A 22,582-nucleotide genomic window follows, 5' to 3' on the forward strand; every position below is an offset into this window, starting at 1 on the left:
GGAATCTCGGGTCTGTATTGGTTGCCAAACTTTTTGGCAGTGCCACTAAAGATTGGTAACCTGTATTTGAACAAGTTATATAAGAAATTAGCGGACGTTTCGCACCATACGTGTCGTAAACTTGATCAAAATATTTTCATAGAGGACCTTATACTGTAGATATAACATTATAGGGTAATTTAATATTTTTTTAAGGTAAACTATATCGCGTTTCAAAATGAACTCAAAATATTTTAACGCCATCTAGTTACACCTTTTATAATAAATGTTTACAAAGGAACTATCGCCTGACGGCAAACAAAAGAACTCTTCCTCATACAAAAACTAGCTAGCACGTAATTCGACATTCGATAAGTTAAGCCTCTTTTTTACCAGTCTTGAAAAGTCTGTGAGGTATAGATATAGCGACAGTTTTATAGGCCACGTACAGCTGTTTGGCTTAATGATAGAATTGAGATATAGTGACAGGTAGCTAGCCCAGCGCATAAAAGAAGAATCCCAAGTTTAAAAGCCTATCCCCTACTCGCCTTTTACGACATTCATAGGAAAGAGATGCAGTGGACCTTTTCTTTTTCTAGTCATGTCGGGAACCACACGGCACTTTATGAATATTAAGTTTCATATATTAGAAATGAGGGTTAGTAATGACCACAGCTAGATTTGAACGTGATTTGAACCTATCTCCCGGGGGCCACTCTTTTGATTCCGGCACCCTACTAGCGCTCCGACTATCTAATATAGATTGACAAGAGAAAATTCTTTCTCGATCAAATCTAACGATTATACAAATAGGTTTGATGACCCTCCGAGATTCGATAGCGATGCCCTGAAGTGACGAAATGTCGGGTACAATTACAATTCCGTCTTAGTTACGAAATGCTGCGTGGAATCTGTTAACCGATTTTTATTTGTGTAAATTTAGTTTTGAAATTTGAGAAGACGTCGTCTCACGGAGAAACTCGACTGTCACATGTGTAATACAACTTTTTATCCGTCTCAGACAGAGCCAACAGTCTTGAAAAGACTGCCACGTTCAGCTGCTTGGCCTGGTGATAGAATTGAGATTCAAATAGTGACAGGTTGCTAGCCCGCCGTCTAAAAGAAGAATTTCAAGTGTATAAGCCTATCCCTTAGTAGACATGGAGTGGTCTTTTTCTTTTTTCTACCCCGCAACGGATATAGACGTGATTATATGTATGTCTGTATGTATTTATCCCTTAGAGCACAAAGTTTCTACTAAGTTTTTAGAAGTTTAAGTAGTTCCTTAGTCTAAGTTCTAGTTGTATTTTTTTCTTGATGTACATAAATAAGCATGTAAATAAATTAAAACAAAATAAGTTTTTAAAAAAGGGTAAAGCTACCATCAGCTACACGGCTAATAGGTGGATTGTGGCCCTTTAAAACTTATCTAGCTCTCAGCTAAAAAGGAGTAGACAGAAACCGCATTAATCCACTTACCACGATCCCTGCATATTATTTTATCCGTATTGATCAATATTTTTACAAAAGTCATGTAACGAAATTTCAACCAAATGAAATCTATTTAGATCAGTTTATAACTTAGTTGTTTTTAGTCTACTTTTCTCGTTCACGTAACATAAAATGTTACAAAAACCCTTCAAACAAAAACTGTGGAGGGTTAATGGCGAATTAGCGAACAGATAACCCGTCAGCGCGCTATCTCGTGCCGTAAAAACCATGAGGGATCGCTTCTGTCCGACAGTGGTATAACACCTTTTTAAGTGAAATTTAGAGACCCGTAAGTGAATAGGTATTAACCAAAGTTTGTGATTATCAGACTATTAATCTTATTATCAGAATATTAACTAGGAACTTATTTTGCTTGTTTCTAAATATTTTATCGAAGACAAAAATTACAGATTTAAAATCCGTAACAAGAAAAACCTTGTGGTTCACCACACTGTTAAATTGGACCACTCCATCTCTTTCTCAAAGACGTCTTAAAGCGCGTAAACTAGCTATTACTTCTTTTAGGCAATGGGCTAGCAGCCTGTCACTATTTGAATCTCAATTCCATCAATGAGCCATACAGCCGAACGTGGCCTTTCAGTCTTTTCGTAAGGATTGGCTCTGTCTACCCCGCAAGGGATATAGAAGTAATTATATGAAAAATGTATTCCAGGATACATTTAGAAACTGCGTGTGAGAGAATAAAAGGCTCTTAATTAATACAAAAACACTACGGAACCCAATCTTTAAAACAACTTTAACATCGTTCACCAAAACCTTTTGTGCTGTCTCTCATTCATTGTAAAACTATTTGTTTACGGATTAATTGGAGCGAGGTGGGTTTTGTTTGTCTGTTGTTTTGTTTCTCCGAACTGGGTGTCGGAAACTAAAATAAAAAGTCGATTGCCACTAATTAGGAGTGAGATAAAAATGGGCTTCTCACGTTGTCAGGTTATTTTTTCAGTAAAGGCTTTTTTTCAATGAAAGTTCGCTACATTCGGGATATTATACACCTCTGGCTTAATCTAAAGAAATAATATTTTACATACATAAATAAAATCAAGTGCCGTGTGGTTCCCGGCACCAATAAAAAGAAGAATAGGACCACTCCATCTCTTTCCCATGGATGTCGTAAAAGGCGACTAAGGGATAGGCTTACAAACTTGGGATTCGCTTTTAGGCGACAGGCTAGCAACCTGTCACTATTTGAATCTCAATTCTATCATTAAGCCAAATAGCTGAACGTGGCCTTTCAGTCTTTTTAAGACTGTTGGCTCTGTCTACCCCGTAAGGGATATAGACGTGATGATATGTATGTATGTATGTATAAAATCACCCCTCATTCCCAGAGGGGCAGGCAGAGACTACATCTTTCCACTTACCACGATCCATGCAGACTTCTTTCATCCACATTCATAACTCTTTTCATGCAAGCTCGTCGGTTTCGGGTACTCTTGACCTGACCATTTGCTAGAACGGTCCAGATTTGACCAAGTATGTTCGTTTTGTAAAAACTCCATATTCTATATATATTACCGTTTCCAATCTAATGCCGTATGGTTCCCGGCACCAGTAAAAAAAAGGCGTCTTTTAGGCGGTGGGTTAGCAACGTGTAACTATTTGAATCTCAAATCTATCATTGAGCAAAGCAACTGAACGTGGCCTTCGTTTGATGACTGTTTGATGGCTCTATCTACCCCACAGGGGATATTGACGTGATTATATATAGTTATTTATTTAATACATAGGCTACAATTTAAACTCTGGCGAAGATGTGGGTGAACTCAAGAAAATAAATATTATAACTTTAATCAAATTCAAGCACGTTTCACGTAAAACCATACCTCCTTTAAATAAACAATATTTACTCAAATGCCTGTCTATAAATCAAAATAAACGATACAACGGACAACCAGGTTCTTTGTACAGCCGACTATCTTAGCCTGTTGACATGTTTATGATCCCGAGGGAGCGTAATGGGATGAAAAAATGTGGAGCCTCAAAAACTATGTTGAAGCGAACAATAACGGATTCCTTCGAATCGGTATTCCGGATTTTCGATCGTAAAATGAGATCATGACATAATTTTATGAGATGGAATTTTAATTAAAGTTATTGGTAGGTAATGCTACATAACTACTAAGCTTTTTTTTTTTAAAACTAGCCATTCCGAAAGTTTTGGTATAAATATATATACGGGACAAATTACATAGATTGGCTTAGCCTCGAAGTATGTTCGGGACTTGTGTTACGAGATACTAAATCAACGATACCTACGATATTATATAACTAGCGACCCGCCCCGGCTTCGCACGGGTGCAAAATTATAAATGTTATTATACATAAAAACCTTCCACTTGAATCACTCTACCTGTTACAAAAAACCGCATCAAAATCCGTTGCGTAATTTTAAAGATTTAAGCATACAGACGAACAGACTAAAATAGCGACTTTGTTTTATACTATGCAGTGATAAATACTTATGTTAATAAACATCCAAGATTAGTCCAAACAGAAAAAGTTTGTTTCTCATCATAAATAAATAAATTATGGCCTGACCGGGATTCGAACTCGGGACCTCCGGTGTCACAAAACAAGTGCACTACCGCTGCGCCAAAGAGGCAGTCAAATTAAAATTAAAGTTTCGTTTAAAATCAGTTAATGGTTTTATAGATGTTTGTAATGATGAGCATAAAATGCAGATTTTCTAATTTAAATAATCCATTAATAATAATTTTGTAATCCAAGTAATATAACATAAATGCGAAATTACTCTTTCGCGCAAAATATACTTTAGATATTTAGAGGAAATTTGGTACACGTGTAAAATATACCTGGAATAACATAATAAATACTTTTAATTCCGAAATTATTATTATTAAATTAAATCTCAATTACAGCATGTAGCCATGCAGCTGAACGTGGCCTTTCAGTATTTGCGAGTCTATTGGCTCTGGCTACCCCGTAAGGGATTGACGTGACTATATGTAGGTATGTATATATGATCTACATGTAAGCTACTTTTAAGGCAATTTACTGATTTACAACCTAAAAAATGAAGGAGAAATAGTAGGCTCATGCTATTTCGTTATTTATTAGTACGAACCCGAAATATTCGAAAGATGAGTAATGGCGTGAACATAATCTAAAAGGACCTAATGTTATTATAATTTGTGATGTGATTATTAGAAAAAGGCCGGCTCACCCAAGTGGCCTATTTGTATGGACCATTGTTGGAGGTGCGCGTTTCCGTTGTTCATTTTCAATATTTTTTCGTACGAGTATAACAGTTAAAGATAAAATTTAAAATGACCTAGCTAACCGAACAAAATTCGGAGCTAATTGTTATTAAAAAAAAAACGAGAGACCCCGTCCTGTATTAGCATTTTTTGTACTTACGTCGAAGCGATGACGTAGAAAAAAAGGCGGCCAGAGTTTTATATAATTTTTACGGCAAAATGAAGCCCACTCGCCTGACGCACACCCAAGCACCAATAGTGTGACAGTTGGCAGCCATTAGGTATGATGCTTCACTTTTTTTAAACTTTACGTTAATTTTTTTCTACATCCATACATCGAATAATTTTTTTTAAAGTGATTTTTCTTTCAGTTTCAGTATAATTAGTACGTTTGTTATATTAAATTCAAAGATAACTCCTATATTGAAATATCTCTTTGTTAGTATTAGTCCCGGTAATAACCTTACCTCTCCAGAGAGGACTCAGTGAGGTGGCGTTTCACCATGACTGAAAAACGTGACTCACCAAATCCAGGGTTTTTACACAGAGCGACTCCCGCCTGAGCTTCGCAACCTTTGCAGGAAAACCTTACCTATCCTAACTTCTTACAAAAGTTATAGAAATCTTACTTATAGATAATTAATTCTAACTGTATGCTGATAGGAATGATATTAATAGAAAAAATGTTAAAAATATCTTTGCCGTACGTACAATGGACCTGTGCCTTCTCCTGTGCGCAGTAACTAATATGTTTGACACTTAATACTTCCTTCGAGGACCTTCGTATAATGCCATAATACCCGTCCGAGATACTTCAAACTGTGCGAGTGAAATAGCGAGTTGACTCGCTCACTGATCTTTCGTGTTGTATTTGGAGTTTATTTCTCATACATACACAAAATCATGCTTCTTTTACTTACTAATCTATTTTGTGTTAATCAATGTAATGCAAGTGAATATGCATGTGAACGCCAGTGTGCATTCATATTAAAAAAGTACATACATATATACATACATATGGTCACGTCTATATCCCTTGTGGGGTAGACAGAGTCAACAGTCTTGAAAAGACTGGATGGCCACATTCAGCTATTTGGCTTAATGATAGAATTGAGATTCCAATAGTGACAGGTTGCTAGCCCATCGCCTAAAAAAGAATCACAAGTTTGTTAGCCTATCCCTTAGTCGCCTTTTACGACATCCACGGGAAAGAGATGGAGTGGTCCTATTCTTTTTTGTATTGGTGCCGGGAACCACACAGTAAGTTAAAAAAGTACAAGAACAAAATGTGCTAAATAAAACAGAGATAATACACTAGATTTATCAATTTATTTTTGGAAAACTTACAGCTAAAAACAGTTACAGTAAGTTAGTTATAAGCTTAACGACAAAAACAAATCATTCGCAAAAAGAGAACGTCGAAAAGTCAAATTGGACGAGTATATTTTTAGTACCTGCGTGACCGAGTTGTACTCGGTCACGCAGGTGACCGCTTGTAGATCACTCGCTCAATATGAAATACAGTTTGAAATAGTTCTCAAGCGATTCTTAACCGTCCCGTCCGAACTAAGGGTGCGTTTGTACCTACTATATTATCTGTATTATATTCAGTTTTCTTTGTATGTTGATCGACGATGTCGTAATTATAAAGCACAAAGCCTTTATCGAGTTTTTAATGGGACGTTTTATTGAAATTATACGGAAAATTAAAAACTATTTCATAATAATCTTTGTTTGTTGTGAGTTAAGAGATCATATAAATTGGATTTGAATTCCAACTAATAAATAAAATGCTAGGTAGGAGTGGGAAGGTCTATACGAACGTATCTTGATCAAATTAAGGACGTCCTGGTAAAAGGTCAGGTCAAGAGTACCCGAAACCGCATAAAGCTTGCATGAAGAGAGTGATGAATATGGGTGAAGCGAGATCGTGGCAAGTGGAAAGATGTAGTCTCTGCCTACCCCTCCGGGAAAAGGCGTGATTTTATGTATGTAAGTATGTAAATTGAATGCTAGGGTTTGTGTATTATACATACAAAAACAACACAATAATACGATATTTCATCTTAATTGCTCCGTTTTTTCGCATACAAAATACTCTTAGCATAATACCTCGATTCAATACATAAGTCACGTATATTTTGACGTTCCATGTATGTATGTCTGTCCATCACTCCATATATGACCGCTCTAACAAGCTTCAAAAGTTTTGAATAATGGTCTGAGTTTTGTTTTCAAAATTATTCAATGTCAATGTTTGTTTATATTGAAGTGTTTTTTTAATGTGGGTGAAGCGAAAGAAGTATGCAGGGAACGTGGCAACTGGAAAGATAGTAGTCTCTGCCTACCCCTTTTGGGAAAGAGGTGTTTACGTTAAGAATGTAGGACCACTCTATTCTTTGCCTAAAGATATCTTAAGAGATGACTAAAGGACATGGCACACATTTGTTTATCTAAATAAATTTTTGCCGTATGATTTTCGTTTATGTGAAATAGGAAGACCACTCAGTCGGATTTACATACGAGTATGTATAGTACGAGTACCAACTTATAAAATAGATTTTCATTCGTTTATTTGACGTTAACCACACGGCATTTTAAAATATCAATTATTTAAATACAAATATTATGTGCCGTGTGGTGTCCGGCACTTAAGAATAGGACCACTGTATCTTTCCTATAGATTTAATAAAAGGCGACTAAGGCTTATAAACTTGGATTCCTCTTGTAGGCGACGGGTTAGCGACCTGCCACTATTTGATTCCCAATTCCATCATAAAGACAGACAGTTGAACGTGGCCTTTCAGTCTTTTCAAGACCGTTGGCTCTATCCACCCCGCAAGGGATATAGATAAGACGTGACTACATGTAAGTATTTATGTACATACATACATACATACATAAAATCACGCCTCTTTCCCGGAGGGGTAGGCAGAGACTACCTCTTTCCACTTGCCACGATCTCTGCATACTTCTTTCGCTTCGTCCACATTCATAACTCTCTTCATACAAGCTCGGCGGTTTCGGGTACTTTTGACCTGACCCTTTACCAGGACGTCCTTAATTTGATCAAGATACGTTCGTCTAGGTCTTCCCACTCCGACCTTTCCCTCCATACTCTCCTTGTATATCTGCTTAGTCAACCTGCTTTCATTCATCCTCTCCACATGACCGAACCATCTTAACATACCCTTTATTTATACTTTATACAAGTATTTATGTACCAAAGAGTAAATAGCGATTTGGTCGTCTGCTAAAGATGATTCAGCGCCGTGGGCCCTGCGCGGGCGTCGCTTGTGGGGCCCCGCCGTATTTATGGCGCGTCCGATGGAGATTCATGTCCTGTCTTTTAAACGCCATTTTGTTCAGGTTTCACCTAAGCACATGAGATATTTATGAATTGTGTGTTTTCCCCATACTGTAGCGGCCGCTGATGAAAAAAAGGACAATCGAAAAAAGGACAAGACGAGAATAAGACGACGCCTTGAACAGCCAAAATTCTGTTTTATTCAGACACGGCCTACCTCCCGGTAAAGGGTCAGGTCAAAAGTACCCGAAACTGCCGAGCTTGCATGAAGAGAGTTATGAATGTGGATGAAGCGAAGGTAGTATGCAGAGATCGTGGCAAGTGGAAAGAGGTAGTCTCTGCCTACCCCTCCGGGAAAGAGGCGTGATTTATGTATGTATGTATGTACGACCTAACAGACCCTCGGCCCGTTCACCATACATTTATAGAAAGATCAACCTACGACTTTAGACAACTGTTCAAATAAAAAATTGCATGTTCTTCTTGTGAATAAAAAAAAAGGTTTTATGAGTATTTTAAAGTCTTTTCGGGCTGTTTGGTCTGTCTACCCCGCAAGGGATGTAGATTTTATTTTCCTTTCCCTTTCGCATTTATAACATTATTGCATATTTTTGTTAAAATCGAATGCACACATAATTATTAAGAATTATAATTATTAAGAAATATTTGTATTAGTGCCGTGTGGTTCCCGGCACCAATACTAAAAAGAATAGGACCACTCCATCTCTTTCCCATGGATGTCGTAAAAGGCGACTAAGGGATAGGCTTACAAACTTGGGATTCTTTTTTAGGCGATGGGCTAGCAACCTATCACTATTTGAATCTCAATTCTATCATTAAGCCAAATAGCTGAACGTGGCCATTCAGTCCTTTCAAGACTGTTGGCTCTGTCTACCCCGCAAGGGATATAGACGTGAACATATGTATGTATGTATGTAATTATTAAGAACTGTTAAAAGAGACAGGTATGGGCTAAATAAATGCCTTCAATAACAAAATAGGCTTCTCTTATTTCTAGAAATTCCCACGGTAGTGAAGCCTCAGGCATGAGTCTTATCACTCATTCTATAATATAATGTCCGCATTTTAAATTTTTAAACAATTCGTTTGTCTGTTCATACGAGTTATTTTAGTACACATTTCTATAAAAACCCGTTAAATTAGCACACAGCATTCATATTCATACAGAGATGGCGGCGGTTTCAAATCCACTTTGTGTATAAGGGTTGCTTTACATTTGATTATTAAAGTGATGTGCATGAACTTTTTCACATTTAAGTGATATATACCTGTAAATTTAAATATTCAGTCATACTTATTTATTTCTTTCTTTGCTTAAGTCAGCGACAAATTTTATATATTATACTAGCTGTCCCGTCAAACTTTGTTTTGTCATATAAATATTTTTAAGGAATTTAAAAGGAAGAAAATAAGGGTGGACAACCCTTATCACTAAGGGGTATGGAAAATAGATGTTGGCCGATTCTCAAATCTACTCAATATGCTCACAAAATTTCATGAGAATTGGTCAAGCCGTTTCGGAGGAGTACGGGAACGAACATTGTGACACGAGAATTTTATATATAAGATATATATTTATACTCGCCTTAAAACTAGTACTTTCATCTCCTCTACATGTCGCTTCGCCTCCTCTATGGTTCAGGCAGATTTATCAGCGTCATAGTGTCTACCTACGGCATTATACTGAGTCAGGACCTTTTCACTGTCTATCATCGTTCGTGGTACATACACACACATGACCCTGTCTACCCCGCAAGGCGTGATTATATGTATAAATGTATTCATATTTTTTAAATGAAATAAATCAATTTTTTCTTTTGTCCTTTAAATCAAAATTTATTATTTATTGGAAAGTTTAAAATGAAATGGAACTCTATGTAATTAACTTATGTATTTAACTTTATCTAGGTCATATAAAGTTCATAATGTTGATGTTTTGTGCGATTCTATTGAAAAAAGTCCTTTTTAAATCCTGTCAAAAATAACGTTGCATGTGACCAAACCCTTATAAATACATGTCGATATCAATCGTTGCTTGTCCACACCTGCAATCTTTTACATCGAAGCATTTTTAGGGTTCGTTACTCCTTTACCTAACCCTGGAACTAGAAAGGCAGTGAAATCGTGATTCTGTATTAAGTACATATAAGGTTAGCTTTAGAGTGACAACGGCAAATTGAAATTTAAAAAGTGACATGTTTCTTTGCCTAAAAAAAGAGTCTCAAGTTTTTATAATCTTATATACTTACATTATTATATAATATCCATGGGAAATGGGACTGTGGTCCTATTATGTTATCTATGGGCGCCGTGGGGTTCCCGGCAATCCTAAACTATGTTATTCAAATTTATATGGTAAAGACCAATTTGCAAAAACGCAATCGCGCAAGTGGATTTAACAAACATAGCTACACTATTTTCTTTATACGTAGTACGGAACCCATAAACTGCATCAGATTTTCGCTTTACCAATTTTCTTTTCATGTATCAATGTATTGACGCGACTTAATATAATTAACACCCTGTACGAACAAACGATATGCAACCGTTTTGCATTTAAAACAGTTGACGTTCGCATCAATGACGGGGTATTCGACGCTTTATTTTTATAGTTTCATGTAAAAATATATAATTTTCTATTTTTATTTTTATATTTTTTTTCTGATAATTTGTGAAAGTAAAATGGGTACCTAAATATCTGTTAAAGTAGAGCTCTTAAATAAGAAATAGATTTGTTAGAGAATTTCATAAACGAGGCAAGTAATAAGTAAGAATTTATAGCTGTGGCGACATCACTTATGTAACACACCAATTGTCAATCATACCGAAGAAAATGACGCGCTCAGCCAATAGCAGCGAGGAGTCTAAACCGCGATCACAAAGATTTCACGGATTGGAGCATACATACAAGCTCTGACACAACATCGTCTGTCGCGCGGTTCCCCAGGCATAACACCAGCCTGGCGGAAGATCTTCCCTTTGGTGACGGTCGAGCCCGAAATATCGCTCCGGTATATACCAAACGTTGATTTGGGTCAAGCCTGTTATACTTTAAAAAAAAAAACTCAAGCAAAAGTATACCGCTTCTTCTGCTCTGACACTTCGGAAGCTGCAGTAAACTTAGTTTTGAGTATTTTATTTGACGTCAACCAATGTTGTGAAACCAAAAGATATAACAATCATAAAGTGATGTTTGAAATATCCCATAATATAGAACGAAATTTTTTTTAATTTGAATATAAATTCTTTAAAGTAGTCGAGAAAAGCGAGATTAAAAAAACACTTTTTTTTTCGATTAGGCCATTTTCTATGAAATAAGTACTCAATCATTTGTCATTAACTAGAATGTTGATTTCGCCCACGGTTAAATTAACCCGTCTTCTGCCAGGCACTAAAGTTACTTTAACATCATAACTTAAATTGTCGATAAAGTTGTATCGATAACTTGTCAAGTTTTTGTCCCATCTTGGGTCAGCTCATCATACACCTGGCGCTGGACACAGTTGCGTCCACACTTCTTTAATAGAATACATAGTTTATTTAATATTAATACTAGCTGTGCCGGCGCCTTCGCGCCGAATTCATTCATATTGGTTTCGGGTACTCTAGACCTGACTCTTTACCCGGACTTAATTACACTGGGAGCTAGATTGTTCTAGAAATTCAATCGAGTCACGCGCAGCCATACTCGATATTAATTGATCAAGTTATTGGTAATGAACAATTTAATTAACTTTTATGAGTGTTTGATCTGAACAGGGTTCCGCTCAAATGAAAACTCACAATTCGATTTTGAAGATTCAACACGTTTTTTAATTATAATTTTTTTATTGTTTTTTTTCTACTTCATAATTAACTCACTTACAAAAATACATTTTATTTACACGATTTACGCGAGTGAAGTAGCAGTTGTGCTTTAGTATAGTATATATGTTTATATCTTATTAATTGTGTAAACAAGCCATTGACTTTCTTTACATTTCCCTGTCGTGGGCCTGCTGGAAGAAATTTGTCAAGAAATAAGTAACGCCCTTGTACTACATATCTCTTTAGTTTTAGTTCTATTCTAATTTTATTTCCTTGGTGTATATAAATATATAAATAAATATAATCTAGTATAAATATTAATCGCTTTGTTTGAACCCCTTTCCTCAGAGTTTTTGATGAAACTCCTAGATAATTTGAATCAATTGCATCATAGAATATTTGCTTATTAAAATTTGGAACTATTAGTTTGAATACTAACCGATGCTCTTACTGTTAGTGAAAACATCGTGAGGAAATCTACACATTCAGGCAACTGGATGCGTAACCATGATCGATCAAATACTTAGAGTTAGGGTTACCTGCAAAGTTTGCGGAGGTCAGATGGGAGTCACGTCGTGTAAAATCCTGATCACTAAATCCAGGATCCATGGTCAAAGGCATACCCTGGGCTCCTCTCTAGAGTGATGAGGATGCAACCGGGACTAAAGCCAGGAGGAAGAAGAAAATTGGGAACTATCGATGCAAAAAAATCGACTCGCACTTACCCAATACTTTTTTTAATATCGACTTTACGACTAGCCACTAATTCTTTGAAGAACAAATTCTCTGTTTATCGATAAAAATGTATCGAAAAACTTACCTTCTCTATCAGATTTTATTATTAAGTAAAACTATGAGTAACGAATGTGATACTTCTAAAAGTAATAAAGACCTTTTGGATGGAAACCTAGGGGAAGCACCTGACTTTCCTTGGCTGGGAGTATTGAGAATACCTTTACGTAAGTATATTTTCATCTGTAAGAGATTGCTTGAAACACTATTTCTCAGGTTGTGCTTATTAACAGCTTTAACCCGCAGTTTCGCCCGCGTGAATTTAGCGCCATCTACAAAAAAACGACAAATTTAAATTTAACACCAATCTTATAAAAATGCTACCAAATTGCCACCACTAACAAAAAACAATGGAATTTAGCGCACCTACGAAATAATACAGGATATTTACGAGGAATTTAGCGCCACTTACAAAATAATACAGGTTATTTGCAAATTCCACGGGAGCTACACTTTGTCACGGGATGAAAGATACCCTATGTATCCTTCTCGACTTCTTATTATATTTAACTACGTGAATATTTCAAGAAGATTTATCTATACTAATATTATAAAGCTGAAGAGTTTGTTTGTTTGTTTGTTTGAACGCACTAATCTCTTTTTGCGTCGAATAGACAATTTATTGAGGAAGGTTTTAGGCTATATAACATCACGCTGCAACTATAAGGAGCAAAGAAATAATGGAAAATATGAAAAAAACGGGTAAAATTAAAGGCTTTAATGATGCCCAAAATAACTTTTCCACGCGGACGAAGCGGGCACAGCTAGTTTAATATATAACCCATGAAGAAAACAAACAAACAAATAAACTTACTTTAGTAAGGATTACGATGTGCATGTACCAGCATGAAGTCTTTTACCACTGAACTGTTTCAGAACAAAAGAACGAGCCTCTAAGAATAGCGGCAACGGGCGCTGTCTTAGTCACGTTCAAGCATGCCGTGGTCAACGCTGATGATGTGGCGAAAGTGTCCAAAGATTTGTTGAGGTGAGACTTCGAAATTACATACATACATATAATCACGTCTATATCCCTTGCGGGGTAGACAGAGCCAACAGTCTTGAAAAGACTGATAGGCCACGTTCAGCTGTTTGGCTTAATGATAGAATTGAGATTCAAATAGTGACAAGTTTCTAGCCCATCGCTAAAAAGAAGAATCCCAAGTTTATAAACCTATCCCTTAGTCGCTTTTAACTACATCCTTGGGAACGAGATGGAGTGGTCCTATTTTTTTTATATTGTTATTTTTTTTATTGGTGCCGGGAACCACACGGCACACCACACTTCGAAATTATAAACAGAAAAGAACCTTTGTCCAGAATTATTTGTCAATTGATTAGGTGTCAAATAACGTGTGGTTCCCGGCACCAATATAAACAATAATAGGACGAGTCCATCTCTTTCCCACGGATGTCGTAAAAAGAGACTAAGAGATGGGCTTATAAACTTAGGACTTTTCTTTTAGGCGACGGGCTTGCAACCTGTCATTATTTGAATCCCAATTCTATCATTGAACCTGTCAGTCTTTCAAGACTGTTGGCTCTCTCTACTTCGCAAGAAATATAGACGTGATCATATGAATGAATAACGCTGAAGTATAGCATGTTATGGTGAAAATAATTCTTGACTGACTTACCCTATCCAGGATCTTTAATAGTGGGTGGGTACCTTTCTAAGAGGAAGAAGAATTTAAACGAATGTAGTATGTATGTTAATTGGATGTAGCCCTGCCCAAGGTAGGATTTGAACTAAGCCATGTATTACTCTTTAATGTCGGCCTTTGAACTGCGCTTGACAGTGGATATGATGGATACAGTAGGTTCCGGGTTCGAATCCCGGCCATGGCATGGGAAATAAACTTTCATATAGGTAGTATCGTTGAGTCAGTAGCTCGTAACAAAAGTACAGAACTGTAATCTGTCTATTTACAAATTTCTCCTCCTAAATGCTAGAAATTGTTTACAGAAACAACGGCAGACTTCACATGGTCACGGAAGCCCACCAATCCTGGTCTTACAAGCTCAAAGACTTTACCTTACACCCCGAATATGAATACGCCACATACAACACCATAGCTTTGGTGGAGCTTAACCTTGATTATGAAGATCAGTCTGACGAAGACCTGCTGTCTCGAGGTACATACACATATAAGGTTAAATCTCACTATCTTTCTAAACTTTCCTAATTTATATTATACTAGCGACGCGCCCCGGCTTCGCACGGGTGCAAAATTTGGAAAAAATTTATAATGTATTATACAATAAATAATACTTAGTACATTATTTTTATAAATCCTGTAAGGTTAAGCCTGCGTACGCAATGTAAGCGGCAAGAAATGTAAGAATTTCCGACACCACATTAGAAACTCTGAAAATAACAGTATTTCTCCATTATTTAATAGATGTTATTATACATAAAAACCTTCCTCTTGAATCACTCTACCTGTTACAAGAAACCGCATCAAAATCCGTTGCGTAATTTTAAAGATTTAAGCATACAGACAAACAGACAAAAATAGCGACTTTGTTTTATACTATGTAATGATCATGTAAACATTTGTAGGTTGTCTTAATTATGTATTTCATTTGTAGATATACATATATTTTGTAAGTTATTTATTTATGTAGGTAGATTTCAATGTAGTATGTATTTACGTTGTGTTTATATTAGGTTAAGGTATAAATATACTTTGCATTTTATTTTATACGTACTGCGCCAATCGCCTTTCTATTTTAATTTCCTTCTACCCTAAGGTTGACTGGAAGAGATTGCTTTAGCGATAATATCCGCCTTTGTACCTCATTACCTGTGTTTTTTTTCTTTTTTTCTTTTTCTTATGGTGCAATAAAGAGTCTATCTATCTATCTTTCTAACATACATGACCTCTTTTGGGGCAAGACGAGCAAATTGTCTTGAAAATACATTAAAGGACACGTTTACGTGTTTGGCTTAATGATAGAGTTAAGATTCAAATAGCAACATATTTCGTCAAATAAATAAAGATAAAGATAAAATAGTGCCGTGTGGTTCCCGGCACCAATTAAAAAAAGAATAGGACCACTCCATCTCGTTCCCATGGATGTCGTAAAAGGCGACTAAAGGATAGGCTTATAAACTTGGGATTCTTCTTTTAGGCGATGGGCTAGCAATCCGTCACTATTTGAATATCAATTCTATCATTACCTAAGCCAAACAGCTGAACGTGGCCTATCAGTCTTTTCAAGACTGTTGGCTCTGTCTACCCCGTAAGGGATAAAGACGTAATCATATGTATGTATGTATGTAAAAAGATAAAATAAAATATGTACACACTGTACTAATTATGTCAACCATTTTGTCAAGCTCGGGCGTATTTATCATTAATATAATCCTCCGTTCTGTAATAGAATATAAATATATACGGGACAAATTACACAGATTGAGTTAGCCTCGAAGTAAGTTCGAGACTTGTGTTACGAGATACTAACTCAACGATACTATATTTTATAATAAATACTTATATAGATAAACATCCTACACCCAGGCCAATCAGAAAAAGTTCTTTTCTCATCATGCCCTGACCGGGATTCGAACCCGGGACCTCCGGTATCACAGACAAGCGCACTACCGCTGCACCACAGAGGCCGTCAAAAATAGGCTTTCAGTCTTTCATGCAATCTCGTCAGTGTTTCGTCCTCATGATAAGGCTTCTAATATCATTCACAGGAGACCTCAAACCAATCTGTTGGCCGGGGAAAGGCTTTAATACATCCAACGCACTCTATGTGACAGGTTTTACTGATGGTAAGTCCTTTAATGTCATTGTGCCGTGTTATTCCCGGCACCAATAGGAAAAGGAATAGGAACACTCCATCTCTTTCCCATAGATGTCGTAAACGGTGATTGAGGGAAAGGTTTATTAACTTGGGATTCTTTTTTTGGGCGATGGACAAGCAACCTGTGATTTCATCATCGAGACTGACAGGCCGTGAGGATAAACAGACGTGACTTGAAACTCCTTTTTTTAACTTGTGTCTGTAAGTTTATTAAACAGCTTGTTCAATATTTTTGATTTTTTTTTTTATTTCAGAAAGATTACTCTTAGAGAAGGTGGTATATAAATCTCTGTACGTGACAAAGGACATCTGTGATGAGTTTTACAAAAGATCTTCTGTAAGACGTCAGATTTTTAGTTTATTTTATTAAATACTTACTATTTACTACGAACGTATCTTGATCAAATTAAGGACGTCCTGGTAAAGGTTCAGGTTAAAAGTACCCGAAACCGCCGAGCTTGCATTAAGATAGTTATGAATGTGGATGAAGCGAAGGAAGTATGCAGAGATCGTGGCGAGTGGAAAGAGGTAGTCTCTGCCTACCCCACCGGGAAAGAGGCGTGATTTTACGTATGTATGTATGTAGGTAATACTTACTATTTCTAATTAACATGCCACGTGGTTGCCCGGCACCAATAGAAAAATCTCTTTCCCATGGAAGTCGTAAAAGGCGACTAAGGAATAGGCTTATAAAATTGGAATTCTTCTTTTAGACGATGGGCTAGCAACCTGTCACTATTTGAATCTTAATTCTATCATTAAATCAAATAACTGAACGTGGCCTTTTAGACTTTTGATGACTGTTGGCTCTGTCTACCCCGCAAGGGATATAGACGTGATTATATGTTATTTCTAACTCAGCTGGATCGTTGGTGGTCGAATCGGCAAGGTTAAAATGCGTGGTACGGAGAAAGGTTCAAATCCCATTTCGGCCATGTACCAATGGCTATTTGCGATGTTGTGTACATTAGTTTGAATACTAACCGATGCTCTTACGGTGACAGAAATCATCGTGAGGAAACTTGCACATTCAGGTTACTGGATGTGAAACCATGATCGATCCAATATGGGTTGGGTTAACGTGCAAAGGTTGCGGAGGTCAGATGGGAGTCGCTATATATTCGTCATATTTCAAAAAGATTCCGTGAAGTGGTAACAAACAAACAAACTCACTCTCGGATTTTTAATATAAATTGAGTTTTTTTTTCTTTTACTAGGTACTTTTTAGTTCGTAATAATTCGCATCTATACTTATATTATAAAGCTGAAGAGTTTGTTTGTTTGTTTGAACGCGCTAATCTCAGGAAGTACTGGTCCTATTTGAAAAATTCTTTCTTTGCGTTGAATAGACCATTTATCGAGGAAGACTTTAGGCTATATAACAACACGCTGCAACTATAAGGAGCAAAGAAATAATGGAAAATGTGAAATAAAAAACGGGGAAAATTATTCATCCATGAGGGCTTCAATGATGCCCAAAACAACTATTCCACGCGGACGAAGTCGCGGGCACAGATTCCGTGAAGTGGTAGCAAACAAACAAACTTACTCTCGGATTTTTAATATAATTGAGTTTTTTTTTCTTTTACTAGGTACGATCGCGTTCATATCTGCAGTCATAGTTTTAAAATTCTTACGGGTTAAAATAGCGTGCACTGTGGTTCCACTAGATACACACACACATGCATATTTAAAAAGAATAAATATTCCTTCAAATGAATACGGTCTTTAATACCAATGATTACTAAGTAAAACAGTTTATTATTCTATGACATATAACATAACAAAACAGAAAGAGAGGGTAATCAACGATGTCCGAACTGGGCCCGATAATTGTCGATCGAGATATCGTCGTCTCTCATTATTTGCATAAGATTTGCCTATAGAGGGAAGCCTGCGACTGCCAGACTTATGTCATTTCAATAAAGTTGAAAGTTTGTCTGCACACGACCCTAACATAGGTAGTGGTTCCTTTGAAAGTTATTGGGTAGCAATTTTATTACTTCGTTTGTGCAAGTGAGATCTAAGATATACTAGATAATCTCGCTTGCTCACACTCGCTTGTTCTAGTTACTAGCGGATTCCGAAGTTTTTCAAGGAATTTCTGTCTATTAAAAAAATATATATTGTTACTGACAATTTTTAATGTTTCAAGGTGCCATTTGAACTAAGTAACTGACTGACTAACTAACTAACTGATATCTAAGAATTACGATACCCGTGTCTTCAAACACGGAAATCAGCAATAAATATTAAACAAGAGGGAGCAAAATAAAACACTCAATAATTAAAATTAGTAAATTTTATTGAAACAGTTTACCTATAGTTTTGTTTACATATTGATGATTATATAAAGGTATACATACAGCATATTACACTAATTTACCTATCTCCTGTTATTAAGGTTACAGCTTAATTATTCGTTTTCATAAAGAAAAGATATTGAAGCTGTCCTTAAAATACTATCTAAGTAGTAGTTTTAATATAAACTGGCAGAACCTTTCACGCACTATATGGACTCGATACACAGGGTAGTTGTTTTGCACAAATGATATTGCATATCATCAATCGGATAAATACACCGCACAGTTGGTAACATGGTTTCTTGCAGCACTTGCACATAATGAGCAGCTGTAGCGCATCCTGCTATCTACACCTGTTCCCCAGGTCCAGCAGCACTCATCCAGCCCCACATATTTACAGATATGCGTCCAGACTCCATATTTGGCACAATATTTTTTTCTTCATACCGAGTTGCATTTCTTCGCCATAAATGAAGCCTACCGTGTTGCGATGACGTAAACGAACTTTTTGTCCGTAAATATCGCCGTGTTCCAGTCAAAATCCAAATACTGCCGAGCAAATTCTAAATGTTTTTGCTTATTTATTTCGGCTAAATACGGCTTTCTTGCTGGCTGTCTGTGGAATAGTCCCTCACGGTGCAAACTCGACGAACAGTAACCACTGATGTGTCGAACTGTTCCGCAAATGTTCTGGTCGGTATGAAGCCTTTATTTTCGTACTGTTCCACCATGGATCTCCGCTGTGTGGCGTGTCGCTGTGTTGATAAGCGGACGACGGTCGCTGCGCGGTCTACTTTTTACACTACCCTCTTCTTGATGGCGCGTTACCCAACGCTTAACCGTTGTTGTTTATTGTGTTATTTGTGTGAATGTGTGAGTGACAGCGGTGACTGCAAGCTATAAAGTTTTGCGAACTATGACTGCAATTATGAACGCGACCGTACATACATTTAGTTCGTAATCAATCGCATTTAAAATATCACATACATAAAATCACGCCTCTTTCCCGGAGGGGTAGGCAGAGACTACCTCTTTCCACTTGCCACGATCTCTGCATACTTCCTTCGCTTCATCCACATTCATAACTCTCTTCATACAAGCTCGGCGGTTTCGGGTACTTTTGACCTGACCCTTTACCAGGACGTCCTTAATTTGATCAAGATACGTTCGTCTAGGTCTTCCCACTCCGACCTTTACCTCCACACTCTCCTTGTATATCTGCTTAGTCAACCTGTTTTCATTCATCCTCTCCACATGACCGAACCATCTCAACATACCCTTTTCTATTCCTGTAACTACATCTTCTTTCACATCACAACATTCCCTTATCAAAAATAAAAAAATTAAAATATTAATTGGGATTTTAACATACTTTTACGTCATTCAGGTGAAAGTGGACAAGATGCAGGAACCGCAGCATTACCTGTGCGTGTTCGCTGTAAATAACACGAGAAACTGCAACTTCGACAACGGCATGGCGCTGGTGTCCAACGCCACGGGTTCTTGGACTTGGGTGAACATTACATTTTCATCTCAATTTATTTTATACATACATATGGTCACGTCTATATCCCTTGCGGGGTAGACAGAGTCAGCAGTCTTGAAAAGACTGAATGACCACGTTCAGCTATTTGGCTTAATGATAGAATTGAGATTCAAATAGTGACAGGTTGCTAGCCCATCGCATAAAAAAGAATCCCAAGTTTGTAAGCCTATCCCTTAGTCGCCTTTTACGATATCGATGGGAAAGAGATGGAGTGGTTCTATTCTTTTTTGCACTGGTGCCGGGAACCGCACGGCACAGGCTACTCCATCTCTTTCCCACGGATGTAGTAAAAGGCGACTAAGGGATAGGCTTGTGAACTTGGGATTCTTCTTTTAGGTGATGGGCTGGCAACCTGTCACTATTTGCATCTCAATTGTATCATTTAGCCAAACAGCTGAACGTGACCAATCAGTTTTAAAAGACTGTTGGTTCTGTTCACCCCGCAAGGGATATAGACGTGATTATATGTATGTATGTTTGTATTTATATAATACAGGATCTTATGTGTGTAATGTGGGGATGAACTAGTAACTATCCCAAATTTATCAGCGATTCCTTTGATTGGCTTTTGAATGTGCAAGGGAAGAGAAAAATCTAGCACACTATATTTTTAATGCTCTACCAGACCAGTATGGAAACTTGCACTGGATGAATGCACCTTTTCCCTTAATCGTCTTTATTGACATCCATGGGAAAGAGATGAATTGGTTCTATTTAAGGCTGTTATTTTCTTTCGTAAAATTTGAGTGCGTTTGACATCTGACAAAATTGGATACAAGGTATCACTTATTGACGTCGCATCACCTAAATCTAATTACAACTACTTCCGTTTCCAAAGCGCATGTGTAGAAGAAGCGGCGGAACAAAGTACGCTGCAGCATTTTCATCGGACATCAATATACAAATATAGATATCTTTAATCTAAAATCATGGACCAATGCACATTGCCTACATTTAAAAACATGAGTTATATTTCTGTATGTGTGAATAATGAATTTCCCTCTGCAGGTAGGCTTCGGTGTCTCCGGCCCAGGTTGTGCAGCCCCCGCCCGCTTCCTGGACGTGTCGTACTACATCGACTGGATCCAGACCTCCACCACAGACCCCTCACAGTATGACTATTATAACCACAAGGAGGAACCCGACTCTTATACGTAGAAAGCAACGTTCAGACAAGTATTTATATACCTTGGAAATATAACCTTTTTTTTGGTCTTCTCAAAATTGTAACACACATACATACATATGGTCACGTCTATATCCCATGCGGGGTAGACAGAGCCAACAGTCTTGAAGACTAAATGGCCACGTTCAGCTGTTTGGCTTAATGATAGAATTGACAGGTTGCTAGCCCATCGCCTAAATGAAGAATCCCAAGTTTATAAGCCTATCCCTTAATCGCCTTTTACGACAACCATGGAAAAAAGATGGAGTGGTCCTATTCTTTTTATGTATCGGTGCCGGGAACCACACGGCACTTTTGTAACAAACGCGTTTGAATTTCAACTATCTGGTGGCAGACGAACAGACAGACGAACCCACACACCGCATACATATGCACGCTGCCTGATTTACGTGCAATTGTCTCGCCAACCCGACTTTTTGCTAATTACGTTAAAAACATGTTTGTTCACTACTTAAAAGTAAATTCGAAACTGATCTTAGAGTAAGAACGAAGTACAGAAGGTGTGTTTGGAGTGCCTACATATGTACATAATCACGTATATATGCCTTGCGGGGTAGACAGAGCCAATAGTCTTGGACTGATAGGCCACGTTCAGCTGTTTGGTTTAGTGATAGAATGGAGATGCAAATAGTGGCAGGTTGCTAGCCCATCGCCTTAAAGAAGAATCCCAGGATTATAAGCCTATCCCTTATTCGTCTCTTATGACATCTATGGGAAATGAGATGGAGTGGTCATAAACTTTTTTAATTGGTGCCGGGGACCACACGGCACTTGTCCATTTTATTTTATTTACAGATATCGACCAAAGAGGAACACCAGCCTATTCCCTAAGTACCGGAAAACACAACAGGATAAAATTATGCTCGTCAATAACATTTTTTTGACCTTTGACCGTTTGACCACCCGCCATCATTTCACTTAGATAATCACATATCTAAAATTGTACTTTATTACTCACAATTTCAGTTTATTATGCAAAAGTCATCTCTACTACATTAAACAGAAGGATGAAAATAATACGCAACTAACAAAATGTTATGAGAAATCCTTATCAACACTTGAGAGGATCGATCATCTCAAACGTTATCAAAATTG

The 22,582-nt window shown here is 37.2% G+C and overlaps 1 protein-coding gene across 1 annotated transcript; it reads left to right on the top strand.

The window, feature by feature from the left end:
* The first annotated feature begins 12,697 nt into the window (after nt 1-12,697).
* LOC132903415 (serine protease 30-like) lies at nt 12,698-21,459 on the top strand. The gene is made up of 7 exons (XM_060951708.1): nt 12,698-12,803; nt 13,513-13,624; nt 14,603-14,772; nt 16,343-16,420; nt 16,707-16,789; nt 20,143-20,268; nt 21,310-21,459. Exons 1-7 carry the CDS (start codon nt 12,698-12,700, stop codon nt 21,457-21,459), a joined length of 825 nt encoding a protein of 274 aa, XP_060807691.1.
* The last annotated feature ends 1,123 nt before the right edge of the window (nt 21,460-22,582 follow it).

Source organism: Amyelois transitella, chromosome 26 (genome assembly GCF_032362555.1).
Source record: "Amyelois transitella isolate CPQ chromosome 26, ilAmyTran1.1, whole genome shotgun sequence".
NCBI classification, from domain to species: Eukaryota; Metazoa; Arthropoda; class Insecta; order Lepidoptera; family Pyralidae; genus Amyelois; species Amyelois transitella.

Coding starts and splice junctions, on each gene's coding strand:
- LOC132903415 (XM_060951708.1), top strand. CDS start 12,698: ATGAGTAACGAATGTGATACTTCTAAAAGTAATAAAGACCTTTTGGAT. Junction 14,773..16,342: donor CGAAGACCTGCTGTCTCGAG/GTACATACACAT, acceptor TATCATTCACAG/GAGACCTCAAACCAATCTGT. Junction 16,421..16,706: donor TGTGACAGGTTTTACTGATG/GTAAGTCCTTTA, acceptor TTTTTATTTCAG/AAAGATTACTCTTAGAGAAG.